Source organism: Suillus paluster (genome assembly GCF_016628075.1).
Source record: "Suillus paluster strain FC165 chromosome Unknown EDB91scaffold_154, whole genome shotgun sequence".
Classification (NCBI taxonomy): Eukaryota; Fungi; Basidiomycota; class Agaricomycetes; order Boletales; family Suillaceae; genus Suillus; species Suillus paluster.
In genome coordinates this window covers 49,120-71,242 of record NW_024537714.1, presented here as the reverse complement: position 1 = coordinate 71,242, position 22,123 = coordinate 49,120, and the positions used below count along the sequence as shown (strand labels likewise).

Below are 22,123 nucleotides of genomic sequence, written 5' to 3'. Positions count from 1 at the left end.
TGAGCACCGTTCCGGATGGGAGCAGGGCCAATACCAAAGAAGGTTGTGAAAAAGAAAGGCATGGTTGAGAGGTCGGTCATTATTGTTTCAAGTTGATCGACAAGTTATCAATGCGCCTGTAATTGCAAGAATCACAGCGCTACCTTCACAGATTATGTTCGAGATCTCATTATTCCTCACAACCTCCCCATGCCGGCTCCAAAGACCACAGGGTGGCTCATTGGGTCCACCATGCACCTGCTGCACCTTTGTCTGCGTGTATCTCATACGCGCCACAGCTGACTCAGACATCGGTTGGGAAGACTTGTACTGGGAACGTAGCCAGCAAAGCTGGTTTGACTGGGTAAGCTACGCTCGATACGAAACTCACTTGTCCTTACATATTCTTGCAGACCATTCCGATGACGGGTGTTCTATTGGTTACCTCAATTTTGAATGCAATGCACCTATTTACGCAAAGCAAAACATATCGCCTTCATCGTCGAACCAAGGGAGACCCCGTGTCTTCGCCTCACACCACGTTTGTAACCTCTCCCGTACGTGTGCGACCCGATGAGCCTTCTCCGATAGCCTCCTTCAAAACGCGCATACTCCGCGTGATAAAAGCCGTTATACTTTTCCTATGGAACTGTTTTTATTTCCTTCTGGAAATTCCTGCTTGGTATCTCCACTGCCACACCTTCATCGTCCTCACCTGCCCGAGGTGCCCCTGCAGATCAGATTCAACACTTGAGGTCTGGACTCCAGGCAGCTTGAGCGCGTGCTTCTGAGCATTTATTCCCCTGTTCATGCTCTTATTTGGATTCTACGGGTCCTACAAATTGGATACTTATGACGGCTGTGATGGGTGCCGTGGGGGTTCAAACTAGCCTTCTCGTGCAGGCTTATGAGGGGCTTGTGAAGGACCGTGCCATTCTTGCAGCTGAAGTCATGCATGAATATAACGAAGGGGTGAGTTTCCATCGTCTCCCACGAAATTCCCCGCTGATATAATCTTTCTCTCTCCAGTTCGTATATCCGCGAATGAATACTGTGAAGAAAGACTCGCTGTCATGACGCATCAATCGGAGATGGTAAACGTCTGGGAAGATTAGTGATCGCACACCACCATCCTAGACATAGCTACATCATGCATCAGAAAGTATACCTGACGCTAATATCATTCCTGTATGTAGATTGAACCATCACCAGCCAGCGCATTCACCATGATAGCCTGCACCCAAGTTAGTCCCGAAACTTGATATACATATTAATTTACGCATTTGCCAGTCTCTTGTCCCAGCTGTCATCCCCAGCTCGTATGGTACCAGTCGTACCTCAGCCTGAAACACTTGCATACTATTGTTCACCTACGTCACTCTCTTTCAATCATATTGCTCTGAAATTCAGGCACAATGGAGGACTGGAAACTTAATGTAGTCTACAGTAATAACGAAGTCGCGGTGGGAGCGTTAGTCGCGGAGTACTTATGTCGAAAATTTACGGTGGCGCTCAGCCAAAACACCAAGCGAGAGCACGTGACCACGATCAATTCCCTTTTCGAGGCGGGATTCGCTGACCTCGCTGGCACATGACCGTTTGTGTGACAGGCGTGAGTTTTGGTTGAAAAAAACAGAGCGTTTCAACAAATGCGCTGGCAGGACGGAACAAACGCGAGTGGGGTGCGGGCATGATTAGCGACGGCGAGTGGTAAGGTAGAGTATCAGTAGTATGCTACTAAGTAGTAGGCAGTGAGTGTGGAATGTACAGAGTCAGCCAAAGCAGTGAAACGTCGTAGCGAAGCAGTGAAAGCACTGAAAGGCAATGATAGTATGTAGTAAAAACGGGACCGGTATCACTTGTTGCGAGAGATACGGTCCCCTCGTGCAGCGCGTGCCTTGTTCACAGCCTTCAGAAGTTGCGTGTGCCCTAGCTCGGCCTCTGGATAGGCTGCGAGGAAGCGTGCCTCGTTCGACTCGTACCTGGAGCCGAAACAGAGGGTTAGCAGTGCCGGCAGTGTAGATACCAGTGCAGGGACTTACTGATTAATGAACTCTAGCGCGATTGTTGCACGTTGGTGGTACTTTGATGCAAACCGTCTATTTGCACCTTGGTACCAGTGCCTTGGCCAGTCCTTCAGTGGCGTTGTCAGTCCTCGGTCTCGATCGCCAACAAGCCAGTGTTCGACAATCTCCTTCCAGGAGTTGTGCTTCGGGCTGGTGGTTCCGTTGGGACGAGAGACGGGACCCGAGGATCACAAGGCAGGTGTTGGGAGTTTCTGGTACTTGAAGCCCGAGTGATGCTGATGGGCAGCGTGGTGCAGAGTTGTTGTGACGAGGTGCGGATGGATGGCTCGTGGTAGGGAGAGTGTGGCTGACGACGGGCCTGGGTAAAACTGGCTGTTCGGCTCTCGCACTATGTCTCTGACAGGTGGAGTTGGTGTGCGGGAGGCACACTCAGAGACGTTGGTGAAGCGGGGGCCTGAATCGAGACGCTGGAGAGCGATTACTGTGGTGCAGGCACTGTGCTACAACACTCGTTAGGGAGCGGCATGTCATTGCGAAGGGAGTTGACATCTGCTGAAACGGATGCGTGCACCATGCGAAGCTCTTCTGTCGATGCTGGTCTGGCGAGAGCATGTTCGCCAGCAAGGGAGGCATCAGCACCCGGGAGATGGGGGCAAGGGCATCACTGTAGTCAGTCTCATATGCATGTAGTTCGTCGAGGAGGTAGCGAACGAGTGTATCACGCTGAAAATAGACACAATGAGAAAAAAATGCTGCATCAGTCAAGTGTCAGTCATAAGAACATGAGACATACCTGCTCGCCATCAGCCCATCCCCCCCACCAACGAACTTTAGCAAGTGTCCACCGCTGGCCCACTGGAGCAAACATGAACCAATATTGCGCACCTCCCCGACGAAAGCTGAGTTGAGAAGTTACCACGGATGCCAGCGCCAGCGGTTGACTCATTGATCCATTTTTGTACCGTATCGTGAGAGATTGGCTGTCCAGGATGCACAACACCATTTGCACTCATCGCAGGAAAAATGAAGTCGTTCGGCTGGAGATTCGCCCGTAGTGAAATGATTCAAGCCACTTGATCCAAACTAACATCCAGAAGAAATTGTCGCAGGCTGGCATGTTGGGGCGTGGATAAATCTTGTAGTGATTTGCTGCCAGTGGTGAGGTCATTTAGTCATCCCGCTTCGATTTAATGTGAGCAACTCACATCTCAGATCTGCTTCCCATTGGCCCTTGTCCACCTTCTTTTGCCATCCTTTCCGGTGAGCGAGAAAGATCTCGAAGTATGATGTGCATTTACTCAGCGTGAGTGTCTCGTTTGCAAGGTACACGCCGAGCACCCCATCCAAAATAGTGGTATCAAGTGAGATATCCTTTCTTTGCAACTTTACAAGCTCGTTTGCAAACACACACCCATCCAAAATAGTGGCAAGTGAGATATCCTTTCAACTTTACAAGCTCAAAACACCTGCGGGCAAGTTAGATCGCGCACGTGCTGCGGAAAAGCTAATCAGATCTCACCTTGTCCATAACGTCCATCCGTTCGATGCGAACGTGACTTGTTCAAGATGGCGAGTAAGTTTTGTCCTCATTTCCAAGTCCAGGTGCATATCCGAAGGCCGAGCACCACTCATCACCTTCTGAATCATCTGTAGTGCAATCTCGAGTGGACACACAGCCTGGTGCCATCGGAATGCCCGATCCATGTAGTCCTTCGTCATTGCCATTGAGTGAGTGCGATCTCCTCCCTCGGCACTTGCCTTATGCTTGATGGATGACAGCACATCATAAATGTCTGCAGAATCAGCAGGGTTTCCTTCCCAGCGCTGCTTCGCCTCATTGAAGTGCCATTTGCCACGATAGGTATCACCATCTCTAAAATGTAAGTCAGTGCTCGTATGCTCTAATTTGTGTACGATAATACTCACGATAGCTCCCACAGCTTCTTAAATGCCGAACGGATGCTCTCGACAGTAGTTTTGCTGAGGTTCTCGTGGAACCCTTTCAGGGACATGAGATGCGCCAGTGCTTTTGTCAGAGCAATCTGGTTCGGATGCTCTCTCAAATGCATATTTGAAGGCCGGGGTCATCATACAGTCATTGTCGGCATGTCTTTCGGCAAGTTGCAGGGCAACAGAACGATTTTGTGAGTTTTTCAGACGTGTTCCACCCCTCCAAGTCTCGCTGACAGAAGAACAGGCTCGGGGTTTCGAAATGGCTTGCCAACACATTCCCGTCCACGCCGAACATGCCCGGCATAGTTTCTGTCCTTGTGTTATTGCCTGAAGGTGAGTTTTTATTCCCTGGTTTCCTTTACACTTTGGACGTCTGCTAAAGCTGTCTTCGCAGCAGCTGAGCAGCTTGATCTCGTCTTTACGCCCAGCTTTCTGCTGAGCCAGTGTCTGGCAAGCTGGGTTGGGGGCTTTCGTTGGAATCCTTCTTGAGTCGTGCCCAACTTTGTGAACACGGACGACGAGTGAGTGTGGCACAAATGGTAGTTCAAAATTTCGGGACGGAGATCATTGTCAGGGCCTCTAACTATTAATGACAATTTCACATTTCACATTTCACACTATTTAGATTAGGAGACGACAATTGATTGCACTAGGCACTAATATACTGCTGCACTACTTGGGGAGCCATATGATCCAGTATTGTTGCCGGAAGACGCATGTACGAGGGAGAGAATTTCCCTTGAGCTGAGTTGCCTAGGGTGTTTGTGTGCCAACCACCAACCATCGACTTGATATTATAAATAGCGATATCATGCCGCAATGCCATCAACGTTCCACGAGCAATTATTTTGAACACCGGCCGGCGGTCTGTGTGGTCCGCATGCTGACGGGGCAAACTAAAAACATGAGTTAGAGTCTATAAAAATTGAACCACATGTGCCGCCTACCTTGCATATGGTGCGGAGACATGCACCCTCCCACACACTCCCGTGCATCTTGTCAATGATGGCATCATCGTCCCAGCCCAACTGCAGCCTGCAGAAGTCTGCAAGGTCTGCAAGATGTGGCTGGGAGGACGACACGTCCAGTAGCACATTCTCCGCGGCTGAAAAAGATGTTGGAGGATGGACATATTTGTCGATCACTGCACGATGTGGAAAATCGCATGGGATACAATCTGCGACAGCCTTATACCGACGCTTGAGGTCCTGGTAGGGGTCATTGGTGAGCATAGTGCGTAGTTCATCGACGAGGTCCTCCGCACGCTCAGAGAACTCCTCCGGCGGCATAGACAGGAATGCGCAGAGCATATTCTCACCAATTCTGCTGCACATAGCAACCTTGTGAGCAATCTCAATTCCACAACCAGGCACCCCTCTATCATAGTCTCCGCCCACCAGGAGGGCAATGAGCAGCCGATCTCCTCGGGTCAAGGAGGCACCATGCTCGAGACCATCCTCCGTATACACTTGAACATTGAGATAGTCCTTGTCGTTCTTCGCACTGCGACAAATCAATGGCAAAAGCATGAGAAAAACATGACGGCATACGTTCTAATTATGCACACAGCTCCGAAGATCAGAACATCCACTGTCCTCGGTTCATCACAGCGTCGATAACACCATGGGTGTTCATGGCAGCCAATTCGGCTTCGGCTTCACTCGGGGCCTGGGGAGTGGTGAGACAACAGTCTCATGAGGTGAGGTGAGCAAAACTTACCTCGGTCCACTGAAAGCCAAACAACTCCAGCATGCGCTGGAAGTCGCGGGTGAGCCAGTGGGGGCTGTGTCTGATTGTTCGACCCTTGTCTGGCAGGCGGCTCAGGCCATCGAAGACAAAGACCACATGCAGGGGAAGCTTTAGTAGTGTGCCCAGCCGAAAAAACAGTGTTCGGAGTTCCGGTGATTTGCCAGCTCCTGCATGGTTCATCTGAAAGACGGCACATATGCCGTGCATCCATGCGCTAACAACACGAGTCAGTTCACTGCAGACATGTGAAAGAAGAGTAGCACCGTACCTAGCATCAATCCCGATCCTGAACAATTTGACTATGGGGTTGCCACCAATGTATTCGGTCTTCAGTTCTGACAGTGCGAGCTCTTTAAGTGTTCGGTTGTCGGCGGATGTGCTGACGCGCTGCAGATGGCATCAGTACCAGTCAAAGTCAATACCGCCATGGATTTATTTCGCTCACCTCCCATAGCCCTTGGATGCCCATGCTGAGCTGTGATGGTAGTGCAGAAGTAGAAATTCTTGAAAAGGGGGCAGCCAGAGAGGGGCCAGCTGATGTCAGCTGACCGCTGCTGAAAGCAGCAGCCTTGGTCAAGACATCAGGCTGGCTGCCCAAGTATATCGAGACTGTCTCAGTGGGGACAGTGGTGTTGCGCTCGATGAGAGCGGTCACGACACCACCGGCGGTCTCAATACCGAGCGATAGAGGAGAGACATCGAGAAGCAGGAGATCTTGGGTCTTCTCAGAGGTGTCGCCAGAAAGGATGGCAGCCTGAATGACAGCGCCGTATGCAACAGCCTCATCAGGGTTGATGCTCTTGTTGGGCTCCTTGCCATTGAAGAAGTCGGACACGAGCTTGACGATACGGGGAATACGAGTAGAACCACCGACAAGAAAAATTTCGTGGACATTGGCCTTGTCGATCTTGGAATCCCGGAGAACCTTCTTGACGAGTTCGAGCGTGCTGCGGAACAGGTCCGCGCACAGCTCTTCGAAATGGGCACGAGTGAGGGAAGTGTAGAAGTCGATACCCTCGAAGAGGGAGTCGATTTCAATGGAAGTCTGTGTAGCCGACGACAAAGTATGCTTAGCACGCTCGCAAGCAGCCCGTAGACGACGGAGAGCATGAGGGTTGGAGGAAAGATCTGCATCGATGTCATTAAGCACCGGAGTAAATAACTAGGTTAGAAGATAGACTCACCCTTCTTGTGCTTGCGCTTGAATTCTTGCGCGAAGTGGTTGACGAGACGGTTGTCGAAATCCTCACCACCCAAGTGAGTGTCACCAGCAGTGGCCTTCATCTTGAAGTTACCCTCCAATGGGTGGTGCGAGTGGAAGTGCAGTAGTCCAGAGGCCCTGTATAATGTGAGTACTGAGAAGCATGAGGAAAAAAAATGACATACAGTATTTCTTCTCCAGGGGAGTTGTTGTTGCGTTGTTGGCAGCATTCACCTCCAGCGTTGCGCACGACAGTGACGAAGAAGGTTCAGAGCGGAGGAAAGCTCTGTCACGTGACTGGAACACAGCCGCACCTGTTTATGGCAGCTGTGTAGGATGAGTTCGAGGGAGAGAAGGAGAAGGTAGAGATAAGGGAGTGTGAGTGCAATACATTAATGTAAAGTCCAGTAAAGTGTGATTTTGAGTCAGTAAAGTGAGGAAAGTGCGGGACAGTGAGAAATACACGGTAAATTTTGTAAATTTTGTAAATTCCGAACTTCTGGGCAGGCTCCCTCCCTGCGGATGTGCCCGGTGCCACGTACTTGTAAATTTACATGCAAGCTCCCTCAAATCTATCATTTTGGTTCACATATGCTTGCCTATGTTTTACGAGTGTATTTTCTCGTGTTTCCGCTCTAGTTTTACTTAGCATTTCTCATAGACTGTAGATAGTACTAGTACTGCCACCAGGCGGCAATTCTCGAGTTCATCTTGGGCTAGAATAAGGCGTCACGTGACTTTTTAGGATTCCTTTTTTTTTATAGAACGAATCTCAGACGAACCCCCTTTACAGAATTTACGTTAGCTAATCGTGAATTTTTCCAGATATCCTGACATAAGTATCATCAGCCAGAGCCTTACATAATGCAACTCTTCCGAGTCTAGTATCACTTGCAATTAATGATAGTCACCAGTAGCTGACCTTGGCTCTATAAGCTGACGTGGCCAGTAATACACATATGACAGTCGATATCTCGTTTTATAAGCCTTGACGACGCACTTGGCGACGGACGTGCTCGGTGGGACCGGGTGGGTGCTTCCATCATTGCAGGGCAGGCCGACGCTCGGAATACGAAGTGCCAGCGCTAACATTGGTGGTGTCATAGTCGGTGTCTTCAAATCTTAAAGATAGGTCCTTGTTTCGTCATAACTCGATCATCAGACCGAAGGACAAGTAATGCCCGTTCAACATAACGATACGATTTCGAAACCTCTCACACCGCGCTCCCATGATATACTTTGTATTCTCACAGAACAAATTTCAGCATGGTCCTTGAAATGTTCCAGCTGGAGAACGGTCTCCATGACTAGGTCCTGTGACACTAATATTCCAGTGAGTTCTGTGCTACATGTCACGATTTACATCTGCCAACTTGATGTTGCTACAGACATCATTTTCCCATCGCGTGTGTTATATCTGTTGTGTTTCAACTTATTCTTCCTCCCGACTGTTGAACTCGGCTTCCAAAAAATGGATATTGCTGCCTATTTCACGGCACAATTATTTTCAGGTTCTAGCAGCGACGACGCTGAACTCACATCCACGTATCCCTGAATGACACACTCGAGAACCAGTGTAGACTCGGGTGTAGCATATCGTGACGCTGTTGGAGCCCATACCATCGCAATGTGGAAATTGTACACGCGCCGAACGCAGAAAATATCCAACACTTACTTCCTTACACCGGTCGGGCCGCAGAGAGGCGGTCCTTGACGGACCGCTACGCGGATAATATGTGCAATTTAAAGCCACGTCCTTCCAAGTTACCTCCCGCACAATGCATATCCTGTCCTTGACAACATTAGTAGGTGCACTCCTTCGCGGCCCTCGTACAGGGCTCGGGAACTGCTTCAAACGCAAACGGTATATCATGTACCTGTCACAGCGAGTGGCGGAGACGATGGACCAGCATTCGTAGATGCTGTTCAACGTTGTGACTCAGTGAAAATCCCTCCTGAAACTACTCTTTCGATAGCAACCAGGATGAACATGACCGGATTGAAGGACAAGAAAATTGTATTTGGCAGTGCTCTATTATGATGTACTGACAATTTTACATAGTGGGTTGTAGGAACTGTCGGGAACTGTGAAATTCACAAACGATATGTCATATTGGATCAACGTATGTGTCAGAAGTCGCGATGCATCATTCGCTAATTTCTCGTTTTAGAATGGTTTTTATTTTGAGTTCCAGGACCAAATCGCTTTTTGGATCGTAGGTGGGAAGAACATCCATATTAACGGCGGTGGGACAATAGATGGTTCAGGTCAGGTATGTTAATTAACTCATGGTAAAGTCCGCATGATAATCCCACAATCTGCAGGTCTGGTATGACGCATTGTGAGTAATTACAGTAGTCTGGATGTAGCGTTAAACTGACTCTGCACCCAGTGCCACCAACAGCACTCTCTTGCGTCCAATCCTGCTCACGGTTTACCAAGCCACTGATGTTTCTATTAAAGACATTACGATGATCGAACGGCCCTGAGTGGATTAACTTTGTGAGCAGTTCAAAATTCAGTTAATTTTTGACTTAACGAGCTTACGCCTCAAGGCAGGTCAATGAAGGGCACAATATTACCTACGATGGCATCAACATCAGTGCCGTCTCAACATCAAGCCATCTTGCGAAGAATACCGATGGCTGGGATATATATCGCAGTGACAACGTTGTCATCATTAATTCGAACATCGACAACGGCGATGATTGTGTTTCATTGAAACCAAGTACCATCTATCCTCATCATAACTCCGTGTTTCACTCATGCAGTCCGTGTTTTAGATTCAACAAATATCATTGCATCAAACTTGTACTGCAACGGTTCCCAGTTGGTAGAAGCTTTCTTTGGCAAAGCACCTGCTTACTTTTGTTGACAGTGGTATTTCCGTCGGTTCCCTCGGGCAGTATCCCGGGGTGTACGATATTGTGGAAAACTTCACTTCGACGTGTGTTTGAACATGAACTCCAATTATAGTCAAGAGTACTGATGAAGAGCTCTAGCAATGTTCAAATGCATAACGCCGAGAATGGTGCGCGCATTAAAGCCTTTGCTGGCCCTGGGGTTGGCAGTGGTATTGTGAAGAATGTCAGCTTTAGCTTCTTCACCGAGGCCAATGTCGATCACCCCTTGGTCATTGATCAGGTTCGTGGTCACCTTCGTACTATCAGCGACAGACTAATTGCTGTGCAGTGTTACGAGACTAGCGCAACAGAATGTGCTGAATACCCTTCCAACGTATATATTCAAGACGTCACATTTACCGAGTGCGCGAAAGTGTTTCTGTCACTTAGTTGGAACTTACAAAGAATGTTTTAAGTTTCAAAGGCACTTCGTCTGGAAAAACAAAATCCGTTGTTGCTTCGCTGGCATGCTCGCCGGACAGCCGTTGCAGTAATATCAGGGTTGGCGACATATACCTTGAGTACGTTCTACTTCTTTTATCTTGCTATGGTTCAAGAAAATGATTAATTTCCAAAGACCGCCTTCACAATATGGTGATGCGACCTACTCTTGCCAGAATGTGAATGTCACTGGAGACGCTGCTTCCCTGTTTAGTGACTGTGCAACTACTTGAACATAATTGAGTAAACATTAGTCGGTGCAGTGAAGGGTCGTGTAACAAGCTTGTGGTAGCACACATTATGAAGCTTGTCTGTCTTTGCGAGCTTGAAAATTTGATTGTTAGCCTGCATTACTACTACTAGTGAGAGAGCGCTGAGCGCCTTGTGCTCGCATACTTAATTTGTTTACATAATTTCTCCCTATACATACGCTTCGTCCATCGTTTATGCCTCTCAGGCTCATATCCAGAATGGATCTTTTGGTCCGTTGCAACCGCTCTGCCTTCGCCGCACGTCGTTCGAGGTTGTTTTCCCTGTTCCCTGGCCGTGCTCAAGGAACCCGCATACCAAAAGACCAACCGTTTTATGAAGTCAAGAAGCCCAGTATCTTGATCAAGTTCACCTGGACACTCCTCATAGCTGATGCGGTGTGCACGTAAGTTTTTCTGCTTTAGCACGCGCTGGTTTAACCTCAATAATGGTGTGCAGGCTAGCAATGTGTGAGCTTTCTTGGAACCATTTTACGCGTCTTGTGGAACCAACCGAGTCCGCAACACCTGATAGCTCCAATACGGGCAATACGCCACAGTATGTACTCCGTCCGACATACCAGCGTGCTGGTCTGGTCTTCATGCATCTTGCGTTTGGGGGTTGGGTGGCATTTATGGTTGGCATGAAAAGTGGAATGAATGTAAAGAGGATCTGGCTGACTCCACGTCCACGAGGGGATCTAACCACGACGACGCGGAAAGCACTTGTGCGTCCAAAGGTCGCGATTTTCGAAGGCTTCAGCAGTTTTGGTCTACGTGGTGATGTACTGGACATCAGACATTGTCACTTGTCCTCTGCAGAACCCGCAGAAGACCTGACATTGACTGTCAGCATACCCGGGAATAGAGAACAACAACTATCGATCGCGACGAAAGGCGTTCACATTGATGGGAAGCCTGCTTCACGCGATGAAGTTCACACTTCACTCTCGCAAGTCTTTGGACATAAATCTAACATCGCATCCTGGACAAGTGGTCCCATTCTAGATGCACAGGTATGCACCCCATCAACTGAAAGCTCTCGTTCTCATTTCATTGCCCCAAGAAATCATGATCAAACTAGGGCAGGATAGAACATTGCGAGCCTGTTGTCAGCCGACAGCTTACAATCCATATTCACTCGACTAGACCGAGGCCCTGGCATGCGATAGAGATACCTATGGCCTGATGTACTTCTTCATAATGAATTACACATGACACCAGTAAGCCTGAGTATCTATGACCTTGGGTTCTGTGGCCATTTGTCCATGTCCTCGCAGGGCTTTACGATGGGAGATACTACCGACTGAAAGGTGTGTTCTTGGAACTGCGAAGACGATATAATTGCCACAGACTTGGCTATTAACATTACATCAACATGCGAATGTTATGGGTAAAAGAGGAGCGCTTACTCCCGACAGCGCCCAACAGTATGAAGTCCAACTCTGTTTAGATCAGCCTTATTTATAAATCTTTCCGGAATCCTATTTTCGCCAACACAACCAACCTTATTCGGTGCTGTATGGAAATATCGTTGCAGGAGTGCACGACTGGTGAAGCTTATGGAATTTTGAAGCCTCGTACTATACTAATTGTACAACGCGCCCTGTGGGGTTGCTGCTGGGCAAATACAGACAAGTGCCAAATTACCTTGTCGCATTCACATTCATATTCCGGACTAAATATAACAAGTCTGCTTGAGATGCTTCAGCAAAACCAGCTTCACGACATATGCATGTTTATTGCGGCTTCTGCCGTGAACGCACTTATTTCTCTGCCATCATGTCCGGCACTCGGTATATCCCTCACGTACTGTACTCAACAGCTTTGACCTCAGTTTCTATCCACTTACTATGGCAGCGAAAAATAGCTGAAGAGGACCGGGCGAGTTTCAAGGCTCAAACATCCATTCTGCAAGACCTCATTGAGCAACTTCGTTCGGGCAAGTCAATATCCGACGAAGAAATAACGAAGTCGCGTAACCTTGCGCGTATACATGGAGAGGGCAGACAGTCGTCCGACAAGGAAAGAACTAACATTGGATGGATGGATGTGGTATGGGGCCGCAAAACGCCCGCAGACCTTGGTGTCAGTGACGAATGGGAACGAAGGGATCTGGAGCAAAGTGAGTCGCTCCTGCTCTTACACACGATATCCAGCTAACTGGTCCGCCCAGTACGGAAAGAAATTGAGGCAGAGCGTTGATACGTTCTTCTGACCTTCATGTGAGTATCATCATAATGTCTTCTGCCTGTACACAATATACACCGGACCAATGAATCTACAGAGTACACGCGCGCGTCTCGCCTTCCTCAATATCCCCGTTATCCATGACAAACTCTCGTACTATCATTCCCGCTGCGAGCGCATGCCTACGTAGACGTAGACTTCTGAACGGATAATCATATCAATGAGACGACCCCGGTGTCAAAACGTCTCACAGCGTACCTTTCCATTTGTATGTTTGCCATTCTGGGCAGACTCAGCAAACACAGAGGTTGAATATGCGATAGTCACTCACCGCGTTAGAGGCGCCATTTGCGTTAGCATTCTTGTTCTTGTTCTTCTTCTCTGGATCGGGGTTCTGTAACGTCGGAACCGAGTTCCCCGTGGTACCATTATTACCATCTGAGGAACCTCCAGCAGTCATCGATGGTTCAGTTGCGGTGGCGCCGTTCATGCTGGCGAGCTCGAATATCTCGCATATGATCCTATTGACTTCTTCGTTGCCAGCGCTCGCACTTGTTGGAGAACGACATCCATCCTCTGCCGCCTTTTGAACCGCTCTCTCCCTTACCATCGTCAGCTTGAGAATGGTTTCGAGGTCAAGCTTTTTAGCCTCCGAAAGAGGAGGAAGCGAAGGGCTCATGGCTAAAGTCGTGTATGATGGTAACAGAAGTTGTGCGTCAATCTTGAAATTGGAATAGATCTTGATTTTGTCGATAGGTTTTAGCTCAATCTTCTCGAGCTGGCGCACAACCAGCTTTCTGATCTTGTGAAAGCCCCACCGCGTTGCGAGCCTTAGAATAATCAGCCACCTCTCGAGCGGCTGGTTTTCGTATTCGTAGTCTCTAGAAAGACCCCAAGTCTTAGTAACAGCATCGTGTGAATGTGCTACAACTCACTCGTCATAGAACACCCACAGGAAGTGGGCAAAGTCGTCTGACTTGACGTCTAACGTATAAGGCTTAGTGTCGCCGCCGCCTTCGGAAAATATATCCCTGAACGAATTTGATTCGCGCTGGAAAAAATGAGAATGCACTTTGAATAGAACGCTTTGTGCCTGGATGAAGAAAAAAATTAGATCCTTCATCAGCGCTCTATGCCCAGGACGTCTCACTAAGAATTCGATGTCCCCAGTGGGAATGAAATACTGAGGGTGATTTTTGATTTGAGAAACGCCGTTTTCAGAGGAATTGGGCTCAGCTGAGGTTGACATTTCGAGATGTGACGTTGGGTAGGTATCGATTGTGGGGTGAATAATGCTCGTATGTCCCTTGTTTCGACCGATGTTTATACTTATCTGCCTTGTAAGCGCTGGTGATGCTTCGATTCAGCTCAGCCCGCCATCAGCCTTCGAATTTCTCGATATATCCAGCAGTCCTGACTGCCGACGTAATGATAATCCCTCATTGTTGTGTGGCCTCCAGGTCAAATAGAGTGTGTACAATAAGAGTACAATGGACGCGCGTACTATTACTATTAGAAGAGGATCTCCGGCGAGTCGCGACGGAAAACAAGCCTTTGACCCGGAAATTTGGATTACCAAAAGTTTAGCCATGACAGGCGAAGCGAACCCACGATGCTCCTCGAGGCAACATATATGTATGGAATGTTCTGGTCATCAAGAGCGCGATCATTCAATATTTGGTACTCGTTTGGCCATCACCACCGAGGTGATCGGACACACGCGATTCGTCTCACTTGGCACTCGCGGATCGCTCGCTGAGCAAGGAATTTTTGATGCAAACAAGAATAGATTTACTCAAGGAATGTCGAGTGTCAGTTTTTTTGAAACGGAAAGGGAAGGGATCACCATGTGCCAAACTCCTCTCCAACTTGGCTAGGCTGGAGTCCTCTTGCCCTTGTTTTGGCCTCCCCCACCTCCACCTCCACTTGCTCCGCGATTGCCACGCTTTGACCCGCGACCGCCTTAGATGAAATTGATTTGAGATGTACATCGGATTGATATTACCGTGATGCTCACCTCGCCCGCCGCGTCCACCCCCTTCGCTATCGGACAGCACACTAGAAAAATCAGGGTCCTTCGTTTGATTTTCATTCTTCTCAGCATCATTTTCGTGGTCGTTAGTCTCATTGTCATCGGTAGTCTTAACATCATTGGGTGTTGATACAACAGGCTCAGGAGTAGGGGTGACAACGGTGGTGGAACTATCAGGAGAACCAGCCTTTCCCTCCTTTGTTTCCTCCTGTGATACCAAGAATGAGTCGTAGTCAGAACAGGATAAGTACAGGACTCGCCACTGATGAAGGCTCACCCGTTCCATTTGGTCTGTTCCACGAACCAGTCTTTAATGGGTCGGCGGTAGAGGGGGTCGTGGTGAAGGGAGAGCTCACGTGCTCGGGTACCGTTGCGTTGGGCTTCTCCGGGGGTGTGGGCTTAGTATCAGATGTCGGGTCAGCTGGCTTGGGTTCAACATCTGGCGACGATGATGCATGGGCAGATGCCGAAGAAGACGAGGAAGTAGGGCGCGATTCCATGGCTGTGGCGAATGTGCGCATCGTGTCAACGGAGGAACGAGCAGTCGGGTCAGGGATGGATGGACCGTTGGTACGAGTTGAAGAACGAGTAGTTGGGTCAGGGATGGATGTACCGTTGGTACGAATTGAAGGACCGCCATTGACTTTCGGTGGTGCCGTTCCGTTGACCTTCGTGCTACTTGTGTAGGTCGAGCCATTGGTGTAGCTAGTTGAATTACTGGTCTGCGGAGTCGGGGACGTCGGTCGCGACGCTATTCCAAAGACCTCCCTGATCATAGTTTCCAGCTCATTGTCTTCGAAGTCGTCAAACGTAGGCGTCCGAATACCGCTCTCTGCAGCACGCTGGCGAGCCCGCTCACGAGCGTCTGCAATACGGAGAACGGTCTCCATCCCAAGCTGCATGCCCTCAGCAAAGGACAAGGGTTTATCTCTCTTGCAAATAGCAATGTACGATGGGACGAGGAAGAGCTTGTTGATAGTGTACTCGTGATAGATTGCGATCTTCTCGACGGGTTCTATTTGAATCTTCTCAAGTTCACGCACGGTGAGCTCCTTGACGTTGCAGAAGCTCCACCGGTTGGCGAGGTGTAGGATACTCAGCCAGGTCTCGAGAGGAGCCTCATAGAGCGAATATTTACTGTTCATGAACATCAGCATGCTTGACAGCGATAAAAATAGATTAATTGGACATACGGGTTATAAAAGACCCAAAGAAAACGCGCAAAGTCTTCGCTCTTGACGTCGTCCAAGGTATAGGCATTGTTGTCCGATGAGCCGCGTTCCTCGCCTTCGGCCGACTGGAACTTCTGGCGGAAGAACAATGATTCGCGCTCGAAGAAATGACTATGTATCCGGTAGAGATGATTCTCGACCTGCGAAATTCGAAGTTACATCCATCAATCCGAGGGGTTGAGCATCATAACGACTCACCAATACGGTCATATCACCACCGCGTAAGTAATAGTCCTTGTGGTGGACGACACGAGCCAAACCGTGCTCTGATGAGTTGACCATGACGGACTCTACCTGAGAGAGAAGGGAGGGTGGAGGGAGGTGAAAAGGTTTTGGTTCAAGAGGAAATTTTTGAAGGAAGTCAAGATATACGTTTCCTGAAATCGATTCCAGTGTTAATGATCAAAATCAGCTACACGTGTTCTACGCATGTCGGCCATTGTTCCCTTCGTCGGAGTCCTTTTATTCCTACCCGATTGCTTAGCCTGAAGGTCAATTGCGTAAACATCCTCATTGCCTATTGTCAAAGTTGTTGGCCAAATTTCGATATTTGGGAGTCGCTTACACTATAGTACCACGGCGTTGTTTAACAAACACCGCTGAGTTACGTGGGATGAGTCGGGGAAGCAGCGTGCTGCAGCTGGTAAGTTGGATGACATCCAGGGACCCGACAAGTTCTGAACTGAAATTTCAAAAGAGTATGCTCCGCGGGAAGTCATCAATTCTCAATATCAAATCAACACAGGATTCGTGATGGCGCGCAACTGCGGATCAGTACTCAGTTTCGAGGTTCTTGCTAGCTAGACAGGCCCGGAAATCTTGCCTCAAGGCAAGCTGTGATGGCATACACCACACGAATGACAAAGGAACTACATTCCTGGGGCTTTTGCCTACGCGAAATGTGGGCATACGTAGTTCATGCGACCCACCTATAGGCAACACGAGGTCAATGAATAGATAAGGCGTACGTCAAGAATCATTGATCCTGAGCTCGCTTCATAGGATATTACCTATTAGCATTCAGTCATTGCGTTTTGGGTTGGCCGCAGCAGCTCGCTTGTTCTCGCAGAGTCATAGAGCAGGAGTTTATGTTGCGTCACTGATTCTAGGCCGCCATTAATTGCAAACACGCGACATAGTCTGCGTGTGCGAAAGGGCCATTGTCAAAATTTAGAGTTGAGTGTTGTGGATCGATCAACCAGCTTGTTGAGTCATGCCAGATAGGCACGCGTGCCGCATGCGCTGACCTGAGGACAGCCGCTAGGTCACAAATTCTAGACGCATTCAAAGACTCACGATCTATTCGAATTTGCCGATTCTCAGTTACGGAGCACTATGGTATCAGTACCAGTCTGCTTCTCGAATGAGTCCTTGAAAGTGGTAAAGGTATCCTTCCCGAGGATGGCGAATACTATGCGATGAAACGAATGCCGGTATCGTGCACCTTTCACCGTCAATAACTCTGCCCAGACCCTCGCAACAACCTCAACATCATTTTGGAATACCCCTGTTCCAAAACTGCCCAAGACAATATTCTTAGCCCCCTGCTGTTCAAACAAGAACAAGATGCGCGCCATTCTCTCTTTCATAACTGACTCGATGTGCTTCTCGGTCTCTGCAGGCCTTGAATCATCCCCGATCTTCTTCCTCACATCGCCAGCATTTACAGCAGCGCTTGTTAGAACATCGGCTTCAAAAGGCGACGTCCAATTCCCTGTGTCATCCTTCAAGATCACGACAGAAGGCGTATAGATCATTGCGTGATGATAAAATCCTCCGTTTCTATCACGGGTATGTAGTCGGTAGAAGCGTTGCGCGCTGTCCGTCATTAGAGAGGGGTAAAGCGTGGATGACCGGGCTATAGACTCTTCTTGAGCTTGTGCCCCATTCAAGAAACCGCCTCCAGGACGAGTAGCAGACGCAAAGTTCAAGATTGCGATCCTGCCGAAGCTCGCGGAGCGAGACGAAAGGATACTGAACAGCAATCGGGCACCTTCAAGGGTCGAAATCTCGAGGATAGACACCTCGGATTTCGTAACCGCTAGATTATGTGCTGGAGCACTGGTGGACCAATTGGACAGCAAAGAATCTGGAGCATAGTAGCGAGTGTTATGGTTGGAGAAGTTGACTTTGGCAGCGAGATCATGGGAAACGTCGGTGATAGTGACCGTGCCGTTCTCAATGGCGTCCAACGTGCTCTGCGCGATTTCTTGAAGTCGACTACGCCTATCTCCACCAAACTGTCCGTCTTTCTTGAATGGAAGCTTTGTCTGAACGCTCATTACGGCAGAAGATGGATGTCGTTGTCAATGAACGTTCCTTGTCCGCAAGCTTTATCGTGATACTGTAAGGCGGTGTCGCTTTTGCAAGGCTAGGCATAAAATGGCAGTAGCAATTGCCGCGGTCTCCTATTCTGTCAAAAGTTTTTTTATTATCGAACTCGACTACCTTCCGTTTTCGGGTCCCAGCGCCGGGCGCGACACAAAGGCTTCTTCAGCTGTCGTCCGAGGAGGTTTCAGCGCAGCGCCCAATGACGCTCCCGACTTTCACACGAGAGGACTAATAAGTCAGCACAAGGGTGCATGGATTCAACCCACAAACGCCGTCGTCGTAAATACCATCACTCACACGTTTCTGCTTCCAATCGTACTAACGGCCCGCGACCAACTTGGGTCACCTTACTTTCTACCATCTGACGAGGCAAAAACACAAGATGCTGTCATCGCTTGAACCCCTGGAGGAGGTGAGTAGCTTTGTGTTGTGGCACATGCTGAGGCTGAGATTCGTGCAGAGATTCAGACAGGTAGAAGAAGAGAGTGAGAGAAGGGCCATGGAAGAACATGAGCGGTCGGCAAACGAACTAGTCGACCCTGAAGTCAGCCTCAGCAAGCGGCGACACCAGCGGAAGAAGACCTCTGTGTCAGTTTCTCGATTTGGTCAGGTGCGGTTATTCACTAGTGTTACGTGGTCCGTGTGCAACTCACTCTCAAACACGAATAGCCTTCAGATAGCAATGGCGCAAGTAGTTCCACCTCACCCACACCCTCCGTACTCGCTACAGTTGCCCAGAAGTCGACATTCTACCATTCATTAGCAAACGTAAGTACCTTTTTGTTTGTGCCTATAATCAGGAGCATGCCTGATCGGACTTTTCAGCCCAGAAGCATGGACTCCTTCATTTCCGAAGGTTCAGAAAACGAATCTCACCATTTAGAGGACGACCAGCATGTGACACAGGTCGAACGAATAGATGGACGTCAACCTTTTCGAAATACAGTTGAAGCCATACTACCCCGACGCATGTCTCGGTCGCGCTCGCACAACATCCTTTCGCCGAGCACACGCGTGCTCGTCGATGTCTCTGTTGAAAAGGCAACAATGGATGCCTCACATTCGCGCTCTGACGCCATTCACACCACCGTTCGTGCGACTAAAGGGGGAGAGCTACGCCCTCGAGCGTCTACTACGAGCGTGCTGGGCGCCAAGCCACCGACAAACGGTCTTGTAGAACGAGCAAAATCGTTCGCTCGGAATTTCGGGCGGAAGAGGAAGCCTGTCTCCGGGTGAGATGAAGTGGATGTTGTGCGCCCGGCTCTTGAGGTGTCACGGAGACTTCAGAATGTAATGGATCCATATTGATGATCCGAGCAGTTGCTAGGTTTCAACTAGGGCGAATAATGACCTTGGAGCACTCATCACCAAGACTTGCCATCAGATTTTCATGTACAAAACCGTGTTACCGACGCGTGATATGAACGGATTAAGCCAATCGTTGTTCAGTCGCATTTCCTCCGTTGACAATTGTGAGTTCGGTGTCGTGATTTACGTGCTTCGAGATCGATTACTTTCCAATTCTGAATCTATAATCAGATCGAAGAATACATCTCTGGCTGAGCAAGAGCAGTGCAAAAACAATCCCGCGCACTCATAAAAGCAGAGCATCATGATAGGCGCCAACCAATCCTCGCTCACAATCATTTTCCGGCTTGTTCTGGGGAGAGCACCAAATGAGCACTGTTCGCGCAGCAAGTCCTTTAACTATGAACCCGTCTGCCCCTAGACGTCTTGTGGACAAATGTACCCCACGGGACAAGTTCGCCCAGACACACGTCCATCATCTACAGAGTTCATTCCTCTCGTGTTCTGATGATTCGAATGTAAACATCGTGGGTCTCCTGAAACTTTTCTCCAGCCTCACTTTACTGATTAGATCTTGCAGCCCAGCGCGCCTTGGGTCCACACGTATAACTCACGACAACGTTCGCAGTCTTCCGCAGACACACAAGGCTGGAAGCATCTGCCAACCCCCATCCGACCAACCTTCCGCCCGCGCGACTATGCGCCACCACTCACTGCGGATGGCGTCTCCTCTGAGACACAGACGAATTTCAAAGTCCTACAACGTTCCTTGCATAACCTCGACTTTGATCCAGCTTGCCTTGATCGCCTCGATGATCAGCTTCTCCTCTCACCTACGGAGTCATTCGTAGACGTATGCTACTCTGAAGCTGTTCACGACGACGTTCCTGTGCCTATTCTCCAGCCTATTCAACCCCGTATACGCAAAGGCACGAGACTATATGACCGCACAGCTGCCAGCGACGAAGATCCTTTCCACGATTGGGATGAGAACTACTCCGTCAAGTTCAAAAAGGCTCGCAAGAGACCAGTCAGTTTTTTTTCGCATTCGTCGTGTCACTCTCCTGACATATTCATGCAGTTGCCCACACCTCCGCTCCCAGAGCTGCCGGAAGCATCACTTCCCAGAACGACTCACCAAGCCTCGATGCTCGCTCTTCTGGAATCACATATTCTATATCACAATCCCAACGAATCTGTTCACTTCTTCCCAGTGTCTTCCCAACGCTGCAACGGCGGTGAATCGCGAAAATCATCTCTCGAAGCTCCCTCCGTCACATCCACGGGGTCGAGCGGCAGATTCAAGCGTATCTCTGATGCACTGACCGGCCGTGCTCGGATAAAACCCAGTCCCTAAAACCTCCAGCTAACTTTATCGGATCTAAAGCCACGAGTCGCTTCAGATTGCACACGATCATTCAAAAAAAGCGACGTGCCGTCAGCTATCTCCATTCTTTGATTGTTATACTTGCGTGCAGCTGGAACTCCACTTTTCGACCCACTCATTTGTTTCTTTGATACCCCACTATCTTGTTGTTCTTTAGGATTGTATTTTGGAACTTTTCTAGCATCTCATCACAACCGACTGTTCTAATTTTCCCCACAGTCGGCAGTATCTTACAACCCTTGGTCTTGGTCAGTCTTGGTCCGTAGATACGATGATCCGTGACGTACGGTTCAGCATCGATAACGCCCCGAATGAAATAATGCGCTTACTTGGAACTTGAATATGACCGCGATTCTTGAAGACATCTTACCTCATGGGTCGTTTGGTCGGCCATCCGGTGTTATGGTGGAAGTTCGACTATCCGACTTTAAAATAGACATGCTGAACCAGGCTGAACCTGGCCGAAGGGACTCCCAAGTTACTCGAAGTGGGTTGTCTTTCGGAGCACGTAAACCGACGATGCCAAATTCGCCCAGTATCTGATGGTTTCAGACTAGTGGTGACCATGGCCGGCATCTGATCTTGCTCTACGAGTTAACCACTATGGGAGTCGAAAGGACATGAATAATAATGGCCTTGGGGACGACGTGAACATGTCATTTGAAGTAGCGACTGGTTACGGAGAAGCATAGAGAACATCCCCAGGGAGAAGGTTGAATGAGGCGAGTTAAAGTTTAATATCTCAAGGAACGAGGTTCAAAGCAGAAAAAGTTGGATATGAACATCATGAGACAGACATCGTATGTAAGCCGTCGTGAGGGAGGCAGCCTGAAGGACATTAAATTGTGTCAAGATACCATGACAATCCGAATTCCAGGCTGAGCTCGTACTCGGGAACACATCCTCCCCTGTGGACGAGAAGTTGGAGCGTAACTGGCTGGAGCCAACTCCTTGGTTCCTATACAAATGGTTTGCCTGAGAACACCTGCCGTAGCTCGGAGTCGATATGCCTGATCATCGATCATGCATCATGGCCTGAGAGGCTGTTTGAACCAGAACAGACCAGAACATACCCGCCAACAGCGATCCTCTGGGCTATAACTCGAGCACGTCAACATCGTTCGGAGCGACCATAATGCTA

General features: G+C 49.0%; 11 protein-coding genes across 11 annotated transcripts; 6 read left to right on the top strand and 5 right to left on the bottom strand.

Annotated features, from left to right (window-relative positions):
• Nucleotides 1-165: 165 nt before the first annotated feature.
• On the top strand, nt 166-1,473 carry EDB91DRAFT_1173566 (uncharacterized protein; the record flags this gene model as incomplete). Its single annotated transcript, XM_041320298.1, has 7 exons — nt 166-256; nt 279-343; nt 393-734; nt 772-951; nt 1,009-1,032; nt 1,071-1,223; nt 1,283-1,473. Coding segments are annotated over 6 exons (726 nt in total), but the record flags the coding sequence as incomplete, so codon positions are not given.
• Nucleotides 1,474-1,834: 361 nt separating this feature from the next.
• On the bottom strand, nt 1,835-4,075 carry EDB91DRAFT_1087922 (uncharacterized protein; the record flags this gene model as incomplete). Its single annotated transcript, XM_041316314.1, has 10 exons — nt 1,835-1,961; nt 2,022-2,195; nt 2,238-2,501; nt 2,578-2,729; nt 2,800-2,986; nt 3,095-3,155; nt 3,212-3,389; nt 3,418-3,472; nt 3,526-3,879; nt 3,933-4,075. 10 exons carry the CDS (start codon nt 4,073-4,075, stop codon nt 1,835-1,837), a joined length of 1,695 nt encoding a protein of 564 aa, XP_041169933.1.
• Nucleotides 4,076-6,123: 2,048 nt separating this feature from the next.
• Nucleotides 6,124-7,374, bottom strand: EDB91DRAFT_1230409 (Hsp70 protein-domain-containing protein; the record flags this gene model as incomplete). Its single annotated transcript, XM_041321051.1, has 3 exons — nt 7,095-7,374; nt 6,893-7,047; nt 6,124-6,836 (listed from the first exon to the last, which is right to left on the bottom strand). The coding sequence occupies exons 2-3, from the start codon at nt 6,990-6,992 to the stop codon at nt 6,124-6,126; spliced, it is 813 nt and encodes a 270-aa protein (XP_041169932.1). The 5' UTR covers nt 6,993-7,047; nt 7,095-7,374.
• A 1,313-nt stretch (nt 7,375-8,687) lies between these two features.
• Nucleotides 8,688-10,598, top strand: EDB91DRAFT_1331337 (glycoside hydrolase family 28 protein; the record flags this gene model as incomplete). Its single annotated transcript, XM_041325385.1, has 15 exons — nt 8,688-8,718; nt 8,796-8,926; nt 8,982-9,032; nt 9,081-9,182; nt 9,235-9,251; nt 9,303-9,360; nt 9,401-9,412; nt 9,470-9,638; nt 9,694-9,739; nt 9,789-9,857; nt 9,913-10,054; nt 10,103-10,176; nt 10,230-10,334; nt 10,391-10,536; nt 10,561-10,598. 14 exons carry the CDS (start codon nt 8,688-8,690, stop codon nt 10,485-10,487), a joined length of 1,104 nt encoding a protein of 367 aa, XP_041169931.1. The 3' UTR covers nt 10,488-10,536; nt 10,561-10,598.
• EDB91DRAFT_1351253 (uncharacterized protein) lies at nt 10,599-11,850 on the top strand. Its single transcript, XM_041326123.1, has 3 exons — nt 10,599-10,909; nt 10,963-11,518; nt 11,569-11,850. Exons 1-3 carry the CDS (start codon nt 10,701-10,703, stop codon nt 11,575-11,577), a joined length of 774 nt encoding a protein of 257 aa, XP_041169930.1. The 5' UTR covers nt 10,599-10,700; the 3' UTR covers nt 11,578-11,850.
• A 434-nt stretch (nt 11,851-12,284) lies between these two features.
• On the top strand, nt 12,285-12,707 carry EDB91DRAFT_1240143 (uncharacterized protein; the record flags this gene model as incomplete). Its single annotated transcript, XM_041321967.1, has 2 exons — nt 12,285-12,627; nt 12,679-12,707. 2 exons carry the CDS (start codon nt 12,285-12,287, stop codon nt 12,705-12,707), a joined length of 372 nt encoding a protein of 123 aa, XP_041169929.1.
• Nucleotides 12,708-12,728: 21 nt separating this feature from the next.
• On the bottom strand, nt 12,729-14,163 carry EDB91DRAFT_1173549 (uncharacterized protein). Its single transcript, XM_041320297.1, has 5 exons — nt 13,843-14,163; nt 13,628-13,785; nt 13,024-13,573; nt 12,951-12,974; nt 12,729-12,892 (listed from the first exon to the last, which is right to left on the bottom strand). Exons 1-5 carry the CDS (start codon nt 13,939-13,941, stop codon nt 12,875-12,877), a joined length of 849 nt encoding a protein of 282 aa, XP_041169928.1. The 5' UTR covers nt 13,942-14,163; the 3' UTR covers nt 12,729-12,874.
• Nucleotides 14,164-14,957: 794 nt separating this feature from the next.
• Nucleotides 14,958-16,238, bottom strand: EDB91DRAFT_1063606 (uncharacterized protein; the record flags this gene model as incomplete). The annotated part of the gene is made up of 3 exons (XM_041314627.1): nt 14,958-15,861; nt 15,918-16,096; nt 16,155-16,238. The coding sequence occupies 3 exons, from the start codon at nt 16,236-16,238 to the stop codon at nt 14,958-14,960; spliced, it is 1,167 nt and encodes a 388-aa protein (XP_041169927.1).
• Nucleotides 16,239-16,993: 755 nt separating this feature from the next.
• Nucleotides 16,994-18,453, bottom strand: EDB91DRAFT_184285 (uncharacterized protein). The gene is made up of 2 exons (XM_041326354.1): nt 17,253-18,453; nt 16,994-17,203 (listed from the first exon to the last, which is right to left on the bottom strand). The coding sequence occupies exon 1, from the start codon at nt 18,236-18,238 to the stop codon at nt 17,276-17,278; it is 963 nt and encodes a 320-aa protein (XP_041169926.1). The 5' UTR covers nt 18,239-18,453; the 3' UTR covers nt 16,994-17,203; nt 17,253-17,275.
• Nucleotide 18,454: 1 nt separating this feature from the next.
• EDB91DRAFT_183835 (uncharacterized protein) lies at nt 18,455-19,710 on the top strand. Its single transcript, XM_041326352.1, has 4 exons — nt 18,455-18,699; nt 18,748-18,897; nt 18,957-19,055; nt 19,113-19,710. Exons 1-4 carry the CDS (start codon nt 18,670-18,672, stop codon nt 19,521-19,523), a joined length of 690 nt encoding a protein of 229 aa, XP_041169925.1. The 5' UTR covers nt 18,455-18,669; the 3' UTR covers nt 19,524-19,710.
• EDB91DRAFT_1173538 (uncharacterized protein) lies at nt 19,624-21,420 on the top strand. The gene is made up of 3 exons (XM_041320296.1): nt 19,624-20,122; nt 20,176-20,625; nt 20,677-21,420. Exons 1-3 carry the CDS (start codon nt 19,964-19,966, stop codon nt 20,950-20,952), a joined length of 885 nt encoding a protein of 294 aa, XP_041169924.1. The 5' UTR covers nt 19,624-19,963; the 3' UTR covers nt 20,953-21,420.
• The last annotated feature ends 703 nt before the right edge of the window (nt 21,421-22,123 follow it).

Coding starts and splice junctions, on each gene's coding strand:
- EDB91DRAFT_1351253 (XM_041326123.1), top strand. CDS start 10,701: ATGCCTCTCAGGCTCATATCCAGAATGGATCTTTTGGTCCGTTGCAAC. Junction 10,910..10,962: donor ATAGCTGATGCGGTGTGCAC/GTAAGTTTTTCT, acceptor AATGGTGTGCAG/GCTAGCAATGTGTGAGCTTT.
- EDB91DRAFT_183835 (XM_041326352.1), top strand. CDS start 18,670: ATGCTGTCATCGCTTGAACCCCTGGAGGAG. Junction 18,700..18,747: donor CGCTTGAACCCCTGGAGGAG/GTGAGTAGCTTT, acceptor AGATTCGTGCAG/AGATTCAGACAGGTAGAAGA. Junction 19,056..19,112: donor TCTACCATTCATTAGCAAAC/GTAAGTACCTTT, acceptor CGGACTTTTCAG/CCCAGAAGCATGGACTCCTT.
- EDB91DRAFT_1173549 (XM_041320297.1), bottom strand. CDS start 13,941: ATGTCAACCTCAGCTGAGCCCAATTCCTCTGAAAACGGCGTTTCTCAA. Junction 13,786..13,842: donor CTGGGGACATCGAATTCTTA/GTGAGACGTCCT, acceptor TTCTTCATCCAG/GCACAAAGCGTTCTATTCAA. Junction 12,975..13,023: donor CAAATGGCGCCTCTAACGCG/GTGAGTGACTAT, acceptor GAGTCTGCCCAG/AATGGCAAACATACAAATGG.
- EDB91DRAFT_184285 (XM_041326354.1), bottom strand. CDS start 18,238: ATGAGCGTTCAGACAAAGCTTCCATTCAAGAAAGACGGACAGTTTGGT.
- EDB91DRAFT_1173538 (XM_041320296.1), top strand. CDS start 19,964: ATGAGCACTGTTCGCGCAGCAAGTCCTTTAACTATGAACCCGTCTGCC. Junction 20,123..20,175: donor ATGATTCGAATGTAAACATC/GTGGGTCTCCTG, acceptor TAGATCTTGCAG/CCCAGCGCGCCTTGGGTCCA. Junction 20,626..20,676: donor AAAAGGCTCGCAAGAGACCA/GTCAGTTTTTTT, acceptor ATATTCATGCAG/TTGCCCACACCTCCGCTCCC.